This window comes from Neofelis nebulosa, chromosome 4 (assembly GCF_028018385.1).
Source record: "Neofelis nebulosa isolate mNeoNeb1 chromosome 4, mNeoNeb1.pri, whole genome shotgun sequence".
NCBI classification, from domain to species: domain Eukaryota; kingdom Metazoa; phylum Chordata; class Mammalia; order Carnivora; family Felidae; genus Neofelis; species Neofelis nebulosa.
In genome coordinates, this window is record NC_080785.1 from 108493404 (window position 1) to 108509538 (window position 16135).

Consider the following 16135-nt stretch of genomic DNA (forward strand, 5'->3'; position numbering starts at 1 on the left):
GAGGGGAGAATGTGTCCCCCTAACTGGGCACAGAGCTGTGAACTCTCAGGCCTCCTGACTTACTGCCCTTGCAGCCCTGCTCCCCTGACTCCCCGGCCCTCTGCCTCAGCTCCTGCGCTGGGACACCCCTGCATCCAGTCCTCGGGGAGTGAAGGAGAGGGGCCTGGGGCCACGGGAAACAGACAGCCTGCAGGCACCCTCTCATCCCCCACCCTGCTTGGTGTGCAAGGGCAGCTCTGCCCGGCTGGGATGTGGGGGCTGCGGGTGGGGGTGCACGACTGTGCAGTGCAGGAGCGGTGCAGACAGGACAGGAGGGTTCCCGTAATATCTCCTCCTGGGTGTGCAAGGAGCGAGCCCTGTGGAGGCTGACATACGTGTCCCCCGTCCATCCAGGTGCGTCTGAATTCCCTCTGGCGGTCCGGGGTGAGGTGGGCACTCGGGGGAGAGAGAGGACAGGGTCCATTGTGTGCAGTCTCCTGTGTGTGTTCAAGGGGGGATCTCCGCAGGGAACAGAGAAATTGGCTTGGGTGGCCTGTGATGCCTGTGTGTGCGCGTGCATGGACTTGGGTGCGGGCCCAGCATGTGCAGGGCGAGGGCGTGGGTGCGGCTGCAGGGGAGTGGTGCAGGTGCAGGGGAGTGGTGCGGGTGCATGTGCTGGGGAGCGGTGCGGATGCAGGGGAGTGGTGCGGGTGCATGTGCAGGGGAGCGATGTGGGTGCAGGTGCAGGAGAGCTGTGCGAGAGCCATGCGGGTTCAGGGGAGTGGTGCGGGTGCGGGTGCAGGGGAGCCATGCGGGTTCGGGGAGCGGTGCGGGTGCGGGTGCAGGGGAGTGGTGCGGGTGCAGGGGAGCGGTGCGGGTGCGTGTTCAGGGCGCGGGAGCCGTGCGGGTGCAGGACGCGTGCAGGGCGCGTGCAGGGGCGGCGGGCGCGGCGGCGGCGGCGGCGGTGACAGCCGCGCCCGCGCTCCCCGCGCGTAGGTGTGCGGCGCGCTCCTGGCGGGGACGGAGCGCGCAGATCTCGCGTGCGCTCGCCGCCCGGCGCAGCCCAGCCCGGCCCCCGCCCGGCGCCGCGAGCCGAGGTGTCGCCCGCGCCCGCGCCCGAGTCGCCGCCGTGCCCGCGAGCGGGAGCCGGAGTCGCCGCCGCCCGAGCGCAGCACAGCGCACGCCGAGCCCGTCTGTCGCCGCCATGGCCACTACGGTGACCTGTACCCGCTTCACCGACGAGTACCAGCTCTACGAGGATATTGGCAAGTAAGAGCCGCGGCGCGCGGGGGCCGGGCAGGGATCCCCGGACCTCCGGACCCTCCGCGCCGCCGGCTCGGGGCGCACTGCGGCCCCGCGCGCCCCCGGCTCCTCCCGGCTAGGGGCCCGAGGCGCTCGGCCCCGCGCGGCCCCGACCCCCCGGGCCCCGGGCCAGGCTGCCGGACCTCGGCGCGCTCAGCTCCGCGGGGCCCTGTTCGGCGCGGCCGCCCGGCCGGAGGCCGGCGCTCGGGGCGCGGGGCTCGGCGCCGCGGGGGCGGCAGCAGGTGTCCCCGGAGCGCCGGGCAGACGTGACGCATTTGGCGGCAGGAGGTCAGAGAGGAGCGGCGCGCGGGGGCGGCCGCGGGGCCTGGAGCCGGCGGCCCTGGCCTGAGGGTCGCTCCCGACGCGGGCCGCGCTGTCCCCACCCCCCACCCGGCGGCCGGGCGCGGGGGCGGCGAGACCGGCTCGGCGTCTGCTCCTCCGCGTGGCTCCATGCGCGCGGGGGGTGCCCGCTGCGCTCCGGGCCGCGTGGGAACGGCCTCTGCCGTGGGGCCCCCGTGGAGTCGCGGCTCTGGAGGATTTTCCCCCAGATTCTTCTGGAAGGAGGAGGCAGGGGAGCCGAGGGGCTGAGGTTGGGGAGCTTGGCGGATCCCTGGGGTGGAGATGAGGGGGTGCGGTGGGGAGCCTGACAGGCCCCCTGATTTCAGGGTCATCGAAGTAGGCGGAGGGTGTATTTTGGAGACTTATTGACACGCGTGCGGGGGTGAGGGTGGGTAAAATGGGCAGGGGCTTCGAAGGCTCGGTTCAGGTGGGGCCTCACCCCTGGGGAACAGGTGGCCCCTGGACTCTAGGTGGGGTGTCCCTGGACTCTAGGTGGGGTGCCCCAGGGGCTGCTCTCCGCCCGGGGTGAATCAGGGTGGCTGCAGCCGGCCTCCCTGGGCCGGCTCCGGAACTCCTGAATCCCTAGGCTCCAGCCCCGCGCGCCGGCCAGAGCCCCATCTTCCTCCGTCGTTCTCCCGCCCTCCCGCGTGGTGGGGGCGCTGGCGAGGTTTCCTCTTACACATCCAAAGGCAGATCCTTCTCTGAAAAGGGTTCCTGATGGTGCTTGTGTTGGTGAGGGGTGTCGATGGTTGATGATTGTGGGTGCTGATCTGGGAAGAGAGTGGGGCTGTGCTGATTACCCGGTGCTCCCTGCATGTAGGGGAGGTTGCAGGTCAGGCCTGAGGGCTGGTCAGCTGGGTGGAGGAAACCCCAGGCCAAGAAACTCCTGGCCTGGCCCTGGGGGGCAAGGCCATGCCCTGAAGGCCCAGAAACTCCTTTCTGTCCTGTGGGTGCTGTTTGGGTGCCTGGCCCCTGGGGCTGGTGGACCTGGAGAGCGGAGCAGAGGCAGAGGGCCAGGGAGGGTCCAGCACACCCACTGTGTGCAGTCCTGAGGCCCTGAACACGGGCCTGGAAGAAGCTGGGCCGAGGCAGCAAGCTAGGGGGTCTTCAGAGGGCTTGTTTTCCCAGGAAGAGGGGGGCAGTGGGAGGAAGCTGTCTTTTCTGGGGGACTTTCTCGTTGTTTCTGTGCTGGCCCTAGAGCACATGGACCCTGAACCAAGTGCCCCTGGGCCCCTCTCCTCAAACCAAAGCTGGCTCTGCCTACCCCTACACTTTTCTGTGGCTTCTGAGGGTCCGGCATTGTGGAGGTTGCCCCCCCCCCCAACTCCAGGCTTGCAGTTCCGGCAGCCACGGATTATCCTGGGCACTGCTGCCCACGTCCACACGGGGAATGGAGGTCTCTGGGCTGCCCTGGGCAGGGGCCAAGAGGGGACCTCACAGTGGAGGTCAGCCCCCCCACCCCACCTGGAGCAGCTTCCAGAAAGGAGCCACGTGGCTGCCGTGGTGTGCAGCCAAGGGGCTGGAGAGTGAGTGGGTGAAGCACCCCAGTTGTGGGGCGGGGGGCAGGTGCTTGGGAGGAGAAGGGAATGTACCCCAGGACCTTGGGCCGACCCTCTGGGTCCGGGAGGGTTTCAGTCTGGCCCAGCATTCCTTCATGGAGCGCCTTAGGCACCGGGCCTGGTGAGGGCCTGTCACAGCCCTGCTGGGGCATCCTGGGTAAGGGAGGCCAAGCAGGTACAGGGGTGGCTGCAGGGGGCAGGGGGGCTGGGGTCCAGGCGGCCATGTTGGCCGGTTGTTGACAGCGCCTACCCAGGGCACAGTTGGTGCTGCTTCCCGGCCTCAGGTGGATGCATCCAAGTTTATTTAAAGCCGCAGCCCCTGGCACTGGACGACGCTGAGCTCTCTGCCCGGGAAGGACCGGGCCACAGGCCCACAGCTGCCCGGGTGACGTGGCCACCGCCGCTCCCCTCCCTGCTCCAGCCCCTTCCCTGTCTGCCCTTCTCCCCGGCTGTGCTCAGGATCCTTCCCTGGGGGCCTGGGGATCTGAGGACCAAGACAAGCTGTTTTCTGGGGCTCTGACCTGCCTTGCTGGGCAGGGTGGCCACACTGGGCCAGGGCTCCTGAGTCCTGGGTTAAGAGCCCCCTTGAGCCGGGGGCCCCAGGCAGGCACACAGCAGGGTCTCCAAGCCCTTGGCAGCAATGCAGTGTTAGTTTTATTATGTTGTGTAGATTTTAAAAATTGAGAAAAATTCCAGGAGTAATAAAGCGAGCGCCTGTGCGTCTTCCACCGAGAATCGAAAACATGACAAGTACATGTTCCGTAACCGCGAGTGAGTTCTGCAGATCTCACGGAAAGGCACGGCAATTCTAGGTAACCACCAGGTCACTGGTGTGACGGGAGATCTTCGAAAATCTACACACGGTAACCGCGTGAGGTGACGGCTGTGTTAGCCTAACGCAGGGGTCACGCCCTGATACACACTCGGGCACCAGATCCGTATACTCACTCGAGGTTGTGTGTTGATTACGTCTCAATAAAGGTAGAAAACAAACGAAGTGGGATTTGTTCTCCAACCACAGTCACGTATCTGGATTTTATCCTTCCCAACTTTCTCACTCCTTTACACTCAGGTATAAGGCCCACGACTAACGCATAGTATTGTCTGGTGTGTTTTAACTCAACTGCAACAGTTCTGACACGTGTTTTCACTCCTCTTGGGCCTGCTGGCACCTGTCGCACTGATGCGTTGACCGGCCATGGCTGCTGGCAGGAGGCATGTCATAACCACTGCCCTCTGCACGGAGGCCTGCGTGGCTCCCGGTGGCCTCTCTGTCCAGTCCCGCGGCAAGTTTGCTGGTGGGAGGGCTTCTGTAGGATCTGTCCCGACCATACTCTCTATATCCCCCTGTGCGTCTAGCCCCTCCTGGCATGCTGTCGCTTGTCACTGGCAGATCTTAGCTGTTTGACGGGTGGTTGGGTAGGAAGAGGTGTTTTGCATTCGGGCTCCCAAATCTGCCACTTTGCGGGGGGGTCACCTTCTTTAAAATACAGGCGATCTCTCCAGAAAAAGTAGAAGTAGCTGCCATGAGGTTTTGGTTTCAGGGTCTGGACGCTCCAGACCCTGGAGGGGTAGGGTGGCCACTACCTGGTGGGGTAGGGCGGCCCCTTTGTAGCCACCTCCCAAGTGCATGTCCCCGATTCGAGTTGAGTGGGAAGCTGCCCTCCCGCCCCATTTTACAGACACAGAAACACGGCTCAGGGAGGATGGGCGGCTGGTCCCAGCGGTGAGGAAGGCCCGGTCTCCAGGCCAGGGTTCCCCACTCCTCCCAGCACCCTCTGAACTTTGCTAGGCCCAGAGCCAACCTTGGTGTGTCCTTGACCCCATGCAGTAGAGAGCAGCCCCTGTCCTGGGGTGTGCACTCCCCTGCCCCCCACCAGCAGGCCTTCCTCTGCACACTCTCAACCAGCAAGTGACCCGCTAGCAGGTTCGTGGATAGACAGGACGTTCAGAGCAAACGGATGGCTGAGTCTCCTGAGCTCTGAAGCCGGGTGGGCTCCCTGGAGGAGGAACGACATGTCTGCTCTCTCACGCCCTCCGGTGAGCGTTTCCAGCCTCAGTGCCTTTGCTCATGAGCCTCCTCCCCTGCTGCCCAGCCCAGACCCCCACACATGGGCAGCACCCCCCACACCCTCAGGCTACAGTTGGGCCCCAGGCCCCTTCAGTGCCAGGCCTAGCCACTGCACGTTTGAGGGAGGGGTGAGTGAACTGGGCCCGGAGCTGGAGTCTCACCCTTAGTGGAGGGTGTTTAGGAAAGAAGTCACACACGCTGAGGTTGCTGCAAGACGCACATGAAGGTGACGCTCGTTTGGTTACTATTGAACGGTATTTTTATACCATAACCTACTTTGCTGGGAGCTAAGAATACACCGCGCTTGCTACCTGCACTTTCTCTCCTGGTGACAGGCCCAGTGGCGAAGTGGTGCTGTGACATCAGCCAGCTCCGTGCGAGGGGTGGGTGCGGCGACCTTTCCCCGTCACAGCCGAGGCGGGCGGAGGCCGCAAGGGCCCGGGTGGGGATCCGGGCGGTGGGCCACCTTCTGCTCCCCGTGGAAGCTCGTGACCCTGCTCGGTTCTTTCCACCGGCTGACTCAGAGCCGCTTGTGGTCTACTCTGACCCTCGGCTTTTCAGGATGCTGCCCGTCCTCAGCAGGCTGTTCTTCCAGCACAAGCAGTGCCCCCTGGCTCCTTTATGAAAAGCCACTGTTTCCTTTGGTCCCACAGCACCCGATACTCTGCCCCCGTTTGGGACCAGCAGGGCTTGAAATTTTATTTTCTTAAACAAACTGCAAAGGCAGTATCGTCTTACGAAGAGAATAAATACATGAGTGTGTGCAAGAGAAGTGACTCTTTTACCCCCGCTTTCCTCCGTGCCCCCAGGAGCCTGGGCTGTGCACGTGTCTACATGTGTGTACGCATACACGTGTCGCACGTATATCTTATTTTAAAAACACAGATGGCATCACCGTAGATGTGATTCTGCATTCTGTTTGCCCCTCACACCTTATGCTGACCCGAGTCACTGTTTCCCTCCAGCTCGGGGCTGGCAGTGCCCTGAACATGGAGGGTGCGGTTTCCTGACGGGCATGACGGAGGGATGAGAGGGCCCTGTGTTTGAAATTGGGGCTCCCAAGCTTAGCAGGGTGGGGGGGAGGGCACGGTCATTGTGCATGAATCAGAACGAGGGTCACCTACTCTTCAAAAAGAACCCAAGAACAGATTCCTCTCCTCTTGTTACTTGAGGAATCGCCCAAGCGCCTACGGGAGAGACACATATGTCTTCTTCTGCCTAAAAAGGCCCTGTTCCCTGAGAGTCCGTGTTGTCCCCCCGGGATTTAACAGGTGCCAAACAGGACAGTCCAGGCGGAGGTGACATGAGCAGGCTGTCTGCTCCTTGGACACGTCCCGTGCCCCTCTCTGCTCTCCAAGGCCACCTCCCGGGCTCAAGGCAAGAGATGTGGCCTTTCTGGAGATTTCAAATACATGTTCACAAAACTGAATTCCCTCTTTCTCTCCCACAAAAATGGAATCTGATTTTTAAAGCATCTTTCACAGCTGCGTGTCACTTTGTTAGTGTCGAAACATAAAAATACATTATGTATCAACTTGGTTTTCCGAAAATTATCATATTGGCATATTACATAGAAATGTATATTTTATTCCTATAAAAATCTGAATCTACTTAAAATAAAAACATGTCAGAGTGGCATTACTCGCTGCCAAACCCCGGGGCCTTTTGCCTCCTAGTTTGGAGGCTTGCTGGCCTGGTCAGTGGCTGCGGCTCCTGGACATGATTCTTTCTGCGTGGACATGAGGGTCCTGATGTAACTAAGGCTCAGGTTCTTTGTGAAGGCAGATACAGGCTTTTGTTGAATTCTGGAACAGATTGGCAATAGCTGGGCGAAGATGGAAGAGAATTTTGTGGAGGAAACGTAACCACGTGGTCATACGGGGGCGTGGACGGCGGAAGGAGGCGCCAGCGTTACTGTCCTCCTGGAAGGGCCCATGTCTTACGACGTAACGCCCTCCCCGGGGTCCAGCCCGTCCAGGCTGGTGCCTGTGTCCAGAGAGAAGCTGAGGGGCACCCCTGCCTCTGTGTCACCCGGGACCATATTCCAGGACCGAGAGCCGTGCCCGGCGCACAGTAGGCGCCCAGAGGAACAGCCTCGAAGGCTGCGGCTCCTTCCCAGGTGAGTGGAGGCAGGAGGGGCCGCTGGCCTCAGCGACGCGCAGACACCTGGCTCGAGTGGCCGCCTGTCTCGTTACGTGGCGAGGTGCGGCCGCAGGGCAGGCGTCTCTGAGGTGCTTGCCATGGAGCTGACGCCACAGCTTTGCTGTGTTCTTTCCACGTCTTGATAAAGTTCTTCGTGTGGCTCTTGTTCTTGTGTGTTGAGGTGCAGTCTGGTCCTCAGCGTCGCTGGTTTGAGCCAGGCCATCTGGCCAGCGCTTTCTGGGGAAAGAGCGCTGGTCTAGTTAAGGGTGCACCTGCTGAAGAGAGACCAGAGCGGTGGTTCCCGGCTCGGCTGCATGTTGGGGGCCACACCCCAGCCCAGCTGACGCAGACACGAGGGGGACAAGGTCCCAGTGCCGTCGGGTGGGCAGCACAGACACAGACCCGAGGCCGGGCCCAGGCCCCTCCTCCCTCCCTTGGCTCTATGACTGTGGGTGTGGAGTTGGCCTTCTGTTCTCTGTACACTCAGCCATGTTACTCCTGGTCCTGTCTGTCTAGAGCAGCACTCTCTAGAAGAAACAAACTATTGGAGCCACAGGTATAAGTCATGTGTGTAATTAAAAATGTCCCTGAGTACTTAAACAGGTGCAAGGAAGTTTAACGATAGATGCGTTTAATTCAGTGTGTCCAAAGCATTACTTCAACATATAATCAATTCAGGCGTTATTGTGAAGTATCTTACATTTTTAGAAATATTACGCATTTGCAATCTGTCGTGGACTTTACATTACAGCATGCCTCAGTTTGGGCCATTCACGTCTTGGGTTCTTACGGGTTCTCGTAGGCAGAGACCGCCATGAGAGCAGTACTGGTCTAGAGCTTCAAGCTCATTCACTTACTTATCTTGTAGTTCTCCTGGTTTCTGTTGCCCTTCCTCTGACTCATTCATTCAGGAAGTGTGCCCGCACACGTGCCTGTTCACCAGGTGCTCACTTGGCGCTGGGGCGGCAATAGTGAGCAGACGGCGCTTGTTGCTGTGGAGCTGTTGGTGGGGGAGGCAGGTTACAGACACATGACGTGACAGGGTGGAAGGTGACCAGTACATGTGCCCTGGGGGTAATTACAGAGACTCAGGAGCGCCAGTCAGGAGAGGAGACTCATTGCTAAAATCAGGAATGAGGGATGCCTGGGTGGCTCAGTTGGTTAAGCGTCCCACTTCAGCTCAGGTCACGATCTCACGGTTCGTGGGTTTGAGCCCTGAGTTGGGCTCTGTGCCAACAGCTCAGAGCCTGCTTCAGATTCTCTCTCTCCCCTCTCTCTCTCTGCCCCTCCCCACTCACTCTCTATCTCCCTCCCTCTCTCTCTCTCTCTCTCTCAAAAATAAACATTTAAAAAAATTTTTAAAAATAAATGTTTTAAAGTATAATAAATAAATAAAATCAGGAATGGAAAAGGGGACAATACAATGGACCCTACAGAAATAAAAAGATGCTAGGAAGTCCATGAACAATTGGGTGCCAGGTTGTATAACCTAGGTGGAATGGACAGATTCTTAGACACAGCAACTGAAATTGACTCAACTGAAAATGACAAAGACTCATTAATAGGTGAGAAATTCTGAAATGTCCCATGAAGACATTCTGTTAGACATTTAAAGAAGAACTAATAGCAGTCCTTTACAAATTCATTCAAAAAACAGAAGAGGAGGGAATTCTTTCCAACTCATTCTATGAAGCCTGTAATACTCTGATACCAAAACCAGACAAAGACCCCACAAGAAAGAGAACCATGGACCAGTGTGGATATAGATCCAACATCCTTGACCAAAGACTGGCAAAATGAATTCAGCAGCATAGACGAAGGTTATGCCTTATGAATGAGGAAAGTTTATTCCTGGATGATGGAAGGTTGGTTCAACATGCAAAATTCGGTCACAATACACCATATTAATAGAATAAACAAAGAAATTATATGACCATCTCAGTAGATACAGAGAAGTATCCAACAAAATCTAATATTCTTTCCTGTTAAAAACAGTCCACAAACTAGGAATAGATGGGAATGTCCTCAACTTGATAAAGGGCATCTACGAAAATCCCACAGCTGTCATATTTAATGGCAAAAGACTGAGTGCTTTGTCCCAAGGTCAAGCTCAGGTCAGGAGCAAGACAAGGATGTCTGCTCTCTCCACCTCTATTAAACACGCTATAGGAGGTTCTAGCCAGGAGAGTTAGGCAAGAAAAAGAAATAAAATGCACCCACATTGGAAAGGAATAGGTAAACATATCTTTGTTTGCAGATGACGTGATCTTGTGCGTACAGAATTGCCCAAGGAAGTCCTGGGAGAGTCCCTTTGCGTTCAGCAAAGTTGCAAGATCAAGATACAAAATCCATATTTTATTACACTAGCAGTGTTTGGTCTCAAAATAAAATTAGGAGTTGGGAAAATTCCCTTCACGATATTATATAAAAAGACAAAATACGTGAGAAATCGATAAAAGGAGTGCAGGAACTTGGACGCTGAAAATCACAACCACTGTTTGAAGAAATTCGAGAAGACCCACTAAATGGAAAGACATCTCATGTTCGTGAACTACAAGACTGAATATTGATAAGGTGGTGGGATGCTGCAAGTTGACTGACAGATTCCCTATGACACCTGTCCCGGTTCCCGCTGCCTTTACTTATGTATTTATTTATTAAAGTTTATTTATTTTGAGAGAGAGAGGAGGATAGAGAGAGCATGCAGGAGAGGGGCAGAGAGAGGGAGAGAGAGAATCTTAAGCAGGCTCCACACTCAGCGCAGAGCTTGACATGTGGGTCTCAATCCCATGAACTGTGAGATCATGACCTGAGCTGAGATCAAGAGTCTGATGCTTAACTGACTGAACCCCCCAGGCGCCCTCCAGCTGCCTTAAAAAAAAATCGACAAGCTAATCCTCCTAAAATTCATAGAAAAATGCAAGGAGAGACCCAGAAAGAGCCAGAACAATCTTGAACAGGAAGAATGATATGGGAGGACTCACACTTTCTGATTTTAGAACTAGAGGCACCTGGCTGGCTCAGTTGGTGCAGTGAGTGGCCCTTGGTCTCGAGGATATGAGTTTGAGCCTCACATTGGGGGTAGAGATTACCTAAAAAACTCCTAATTATACAGCCACGGCGACCAAGACGGTGTGGGTACTGGCATAAGGACAAACACATAGATCCGTGGAATAGGACTCAGATTCTGGGATAAACTTACGGATCTGTGGTCATTAGATTTTGACAAGGGCAACAAGACGTTTCAGTGGGGAAACTGTCCAGCAAACGGACAGTTGGGTATCCACGTGCAAAAAAATGTGAAGGTGGAGCCCTACCTAAAACTGTGGCACCATCATCTCAAAATGGATCATAGACCTAATCATAGGAGCCAAACCCATAAAATTCTTGGAAGAAAACACAGGAGTAAATCTTCGTGACCTGGAGTTTGGGAATGGTTTCTTAGATATGATGCTTAAAGCACAAGCAATGTAAGAAAAATAGGTAATTGTTAATCAGCATGAGAACGTTTTGTGCTTCAGAGGACCCTGTCAGGAAAGGGACAGGACGGAATGGGAGAAGGTGTTTGTGAATCACTCATCAGATGATGAGTTCGTATGTAGCATAGTCCAGGAACACACTACCAAGCAGTAAGAAGGCAGACAGACAAACCAGTCAAAAAGTGGGGAAGGACCTGAGTAGACATTTCTCCAAAGAAATGCACGCAAAGATAGTCATTTGGGAAACACGGTGGTACCACCTCGCTCCCCTGGGATGGCTAGGCCCACAGAGGCAGGTAAGAACATGCACCAGCCAGGATGTGGGGTCAGGACCCTCATTCACGGCCGGTGGGAATGTAAAATAGTGCAGTTACTATGGAAAACAGGTCCTCAAAATGTCCCATTCCCGGAAATGTGCCCAAGAGCCAGGGAAGTGCAGGTCCGCACGGAAACTTGCTCACAGCAGCAGTGTCCCTAAGAGCCAAAATGTGGGAGCAGCCCAGATGTCCCTCAGAATGTGTAAGGAACATGTGTCATATCCACACGCTGGGATGTCATTCAGAAGTAAAAACAGAAGAGTTCTCATAACCGCTGACACATGGTCCTACCTGGGCGAATGCTGAGAACGCACGCCCCTTTACCTGAAGCTTCCAGAGCTGGCAGCTCTGTGGGCACAGAGGGCAGAGCCCGGGCCTGGGGGTGGGGGTGGGGGGAGCGGCCGCTGACGCTGTTGTAACCTATAGACTGCGGTGACGGACGGACGCCTCTGTGAATATAGTAACAGCCATTGAATTACACACTTTAAGTGGGTGAATTGTTTGGTACATGAATTATATCTCAATAAAGATGTTTAAAAATAAATAAAACCGATGTAGAAAAAGAAAAGAAGTCTAGCATCTGGCTCTCAACACTCGAATCGCTGAGAAGTAAGATTAGCAGTGAGAGTGGCTTTGGCTGGCGGCTCCCTGGCACTGTCGCTGTGATGCCAGAGGCAGGGCCGTGGCCCGCCCGCTCGCTCCACCCCCCCCCTCCCCCGCCAGGGTGCCTGTGGAGGCAGCAGAGGGTGGAGGCCCCGGGTGGAGGCTGGGAGGGGCAGAGGCCAGAACGCGAGACCCGCCTCTTCCTCTGTCTCTGAGACGGAGCCCAGCTGGCGCTGGTCCATGGCGGGTTCAGCAGACAGTGGCAGCATGATGGGGGACAAGGCCCACGCGCCTGGTTCTGGAAGGCTCCCTTGGTAGCAGGGAGGCTGACAGGCGTGGGCGGCAGAGGGGGACAGGCTGTCAGCAGGGTTGGTGGTGACGGGAGGGCTGGAGCCAGACGGCGGGGAGCTGAGCCCCCAGGTCCTATTATTCCTGAACATCTGCCGCCTGGGTCAGTCCTCAGTGGGTTCTCTCCTTTCTCTCTGCCTTTTCCCCTCCTGCTCCTCCCCCCCACCCCGCTCCTCTCCCTCTGCGCCCCGCCTTCCTCCCTTCTCCCCCCGCCCCCCCCCCCCCGTCCTCCCCGTCCCCGCAGGCACCTCTGGGATGGGTGTGACCCCTGCCTGCCTGGACACGGAGGGTCCAGGAACCCCCAGCCCTCCAGGAGCAGGGCCTCGGCTGGGGTGCCCTGACAGAGTGCAGGTGTCATGAGGGGTGCCCTGTCCGTGCTCACCTCTTTCCCACCCAGCGGGGCCTCTCCTGCACCTCCCTTAGAGGCCAGGCTCTTGCCGGTGTGGCTGATCGGCTTGGGGCCCCGGGGCCCAGATTCTTCCTCTCTTCCCCCTCCAGCCCTGCCCTGGAAGGGCCCCCCGCCTTCTGCATCCCACCCCTGGTCCTCAACACCCCTCAGAAGGGAGCAGGGAGTGTGGAGGGCTGGCCACAGGGCTCCTGCCTCTGTGCTGAGCAGCAGGACGTCTGCATCTTCTGTGCTGTTCCATCTCGGGGCACAGGGGGCCTTCAGCCTCAGTCCCCACGGGGGTGAGGTCTGCACGAGGCCCCCTGCCCAGCTCCAGGCTCTGCCTCCAGGGGTCCTGGGCCCAGAGCAGGGACAGGGCCGAGCCCAGGCTTTGCACAGTGAAGGGGGTGCAGGGCTCCACAGGGGTGAGAGGGGGACATTTCTGGGTGGGGAGGGCAGGGTGTGGAAGGGTCATGTCAGACCCCTGGTTGTGGCAGCAGACTGAGGGGAGCCAGCCACGTGGCCACTCGTCCCAGGCCGGGCCCTCCCCGGGGTCCCCCACGTGCCCTCCGGAGGCCTCTGGTGACCCCAGCATTTCCGCGGGGGCTGTGGGGGGACAGCTTAGCACCAAGGAGGGGGCCTCCGGAATGCCCCGCTCCAGCGTGACTGGCCCCTCATCTGCCCACACCAAGGAGGGGCAAACGGGGTGTGCTCTCCCAGGGAGGGGTCCACCACCCTGGACCCTCGTGGAGCTCTGTCTCCAGATGTTTGTGTGCAGAGGCCCAGGTTACTGCACAGACCCTTCTTCAAAACCTGGTGTTGATGAGAGCATTACGAGCACCAGGTTCTCTCTGTTCTTAATGATTTCCCAGAGATTCAGCCGCGTTCCCGCCAGGTGCGTGGGGACGTGCATGCGACACAGGGCCCCCACCTCACCACCTTTGTGCTCCAGTGGCAGTGAGCACATTCATGCTGTGTGCGGCCACCACCACCGTCCATGCCTGGACCTTTTCCATCCACACGGAGGCTCTGTCCCCATTAGACACCAACCCCGTGTCCTCTCTGTCTCTGTGGACTGGACCCCTCTCCGGACCCCACGGAAGTGGACCCCTCCAGCGCGTGTCCTTCTGTGTCTGGCTCCTTCCACTCGGCGTCAAATTCTCCAGTGTCAGAGCGTCCTTTCCTGTCAAGGCTGACGATGCTCACACATTTGTGCACACACACACACTCTCTCTCCACATTACCTTCACCCCTTGTGTGCTTCCTCCACACAAGGAGCACACGGCTTCCTCCCCTGTCAAGGCTGACGGTGCTCTGCTGTCTGGATGTACATGTGATGTGTGTGTGTAGGGGTATGATGTGTATATGGTGCATGTACGTGTGATGTACGTGTGATGGATGCTGTGCATATGGTGTACATGTGATGTGTGTGTGAAAAGCGTGTAGGAAGCATGTGGGAAGCGTGTGTGGTGTGTGACGTATGCTGATGTGTGTGTGATGCACGACAGGCCGTGCATGCCCCAAGGCAGCTGAGACCCCGCCTCCCTGACCTCCTGCCCCTCCTCCGACGGCTGCTCTACGAGCTGCCCCGGCAGTAACTGCAGACCAGGCTTGCCGGTCTGACTCTGTTCTGTCCCTGTCCCCAACTGCCTGCGCTAGGTCGCTGGGTGGCTGTGGCTTTGAAGAGCTGCCTTTGAAGGTCGCTCTGTGGAGCCCCGGCTAGAAGAAGGTCCCAGGTGCCGTCTTGTGGGGAGATACCACGGTGGCTGTGTGTGAATCTAGCCGTCCTGTTTTGTCCAAGTGGGTTTTTGCATCTGTCCTTGGTCACACTTAATGGGGCATCGACACAGACGTCTGTCTGGGGAGGAGTGGGGGCAGGTGTGGGTGCACCGAGCTGAGCTCAGGCGTGCTCTGGGGCAGCCCCTGGGCGTGCAGGCGGGAGGTGGGGGCACAACCAGGGTGGGCCAGGGCTGGGAGTGCCCTCTGAGAGGTGGGCAGGCTGACCCAGGCCCCAGGCCTGCAGCCAGGCAGGCACGAGCAGCTCCTTGTCTGAACCTCCTGCTCCAGAGAGGACTGAGTGGCTCCTGGGTGAGACCCTCCTTCCTCGGCCGGGCCTGGTGGCTGCTTCTGCGGGACAGCGCCTGGCACAGAGGTGACACTGGAGAACTGTGTCTGCGGTGCGGCTGGCAGTGCCGGGAACCCCCTGGGCTGAGGAAGCAACCTGCCCGGGCAGGGTGGCCACCTGCACCTGCTCCCTCGGGGCCTGTGGAGGGCAGAGACGGTGGACGCACCCTGGCCAGGGGGCCTGGTAGACACACCCCACCGCAGTTTTCCTTTTGTACCCGGCTTCTGAGGGGGAGGGCCTTTTGGGGCTCCCACGCACCCCGCCTCAAACTACCCCCTGAGAACCCATTTGGAGAGGCCATGGGCAGCTCCCACAGTCCCCCAGGTAAGCCCCGCCAAGACCCAGGCCAGGTCGCGCCTCCACAGCCACTCTGTTCTGAGAGCTTCATGAGTGACTTGGTATTTACTTCCTTCCCGTGCTGTTCCTGCTTTAAAACATGTAAGTGTTTCCAGTCGTCGGTGAAATGGCTTGTGCCGTCTGCTCGAGCCTCGGGGAAAGTGGGGGCCCAGGGGTGCCACTGACTTTGTCTGGGGCACGTGTGTGGCGGGAGCAAGGGTGGGGTGCGTGTCCCTGTCGGGCCAGGGCCCTCTCTCCGAGTCGGCGTCTCCCAGCGGGAAACAGGAAGAGCGTAGGTTCCAGGAACGTCCGTGGTCCTCAGTGTCGGTGACTCAGAACGAGCGGCCCTCAGACCGTGGCCATGAGGGGTTTGCCCGGCACCTGCTGCACTCAACTGGGGAGCGGGGGTCCGGCAGCCAGTGTGTGCAGGCAGTTCTCAGGCCCAGTGGTCACTGGTGCTCCCCAAGGACGGCTGGGCTCACCCTCGGCACACAGGCAGGACCCCCTTGTCCGCAGTCTCCCGCCCTCCCTGGTCCTCACAGAGCAGATGTGGGGAGGGGTGCGGGTGTCCCCAGGCCTGGCTGGGCTTTCCTGTCCTGTCCCAGTGTCACTGCTGGGTGGCTCCAGCCAACGACCAGCTTCCGGGGTGGCTGGAGTCCCGCAGTTTGGGTCCAGGGAGCAGGGAGGGGAGACACAGGCATGTCCTTGAAGCGTCCAAGTTCACTTTAAGGGACAGAACAAAACTTGTCTCCCAAGCGTGTGACCCTGCTCCCCAGGTGGGGACACAGAGCCCTGTGTGGCAAGGGGGTGCTGCCCTCAAACGGAAACAGCTCCTGCAGAAAACGGCTCCAGTCCGACGGATGGTGAGCGAGGGCGGAGGCAGGCAGCACAGGGAAGGGGCCGGCGGCCCCTGCAGCCCGTGGAGGCATGGACACCGTCACACGAGAGCTGGTGTTACCTCACTCGAGTCCCACTCGGGCTTCGGGTACACCGACGGTTCTCCCGGCTGGGCCCCCGCCAGCCCCCAGGCTCCGCGCAGGTGGACAGAGGCCACAGCCCCCGCTCTTGGCTGTCCACGACGGGGTCGGGTGGTGGCACTTGGGGTGTGCGGAGGGGGCCCTGCCGCTCCTGTGGTCCCTCTGCAAGCTGG

The 16135-nt window shown here is 58.7% G+C and overlaps 1 protein-coding gene across 9 annotated transcripts in view; it reads left to right on the forward strand.

The window, feature by feature from the left end:
- Positions 1–897: 897 nt before the first annotated feature.
- The window catches only part of CAMK2B (calcium/calmodulin dependent protein kinase II beta), an 82851-nt gene continuing 67613 nt past the window's right edge, over positions 898–16135 (forward strand). For 2 of the 9 annotated variants that reach the window (XM_058725676.1, XM_058725681.1), the window contains exon 1: positions 898–1248. In XM_058725676.1, coding sequence (XP_058581659.1) covers positions 1184–1248 — 65 coding nt within the window. In that variant the 5' untranslated portion in view covers positions 898–1183. The remainder of the gene's footprint in view (positions 1249–16135) is intronic. The other 7 variants (XM_058725674.1, XM_058725679.1, XM_058725675.1 and 4 more) reach the window with 6 other exon arrangements.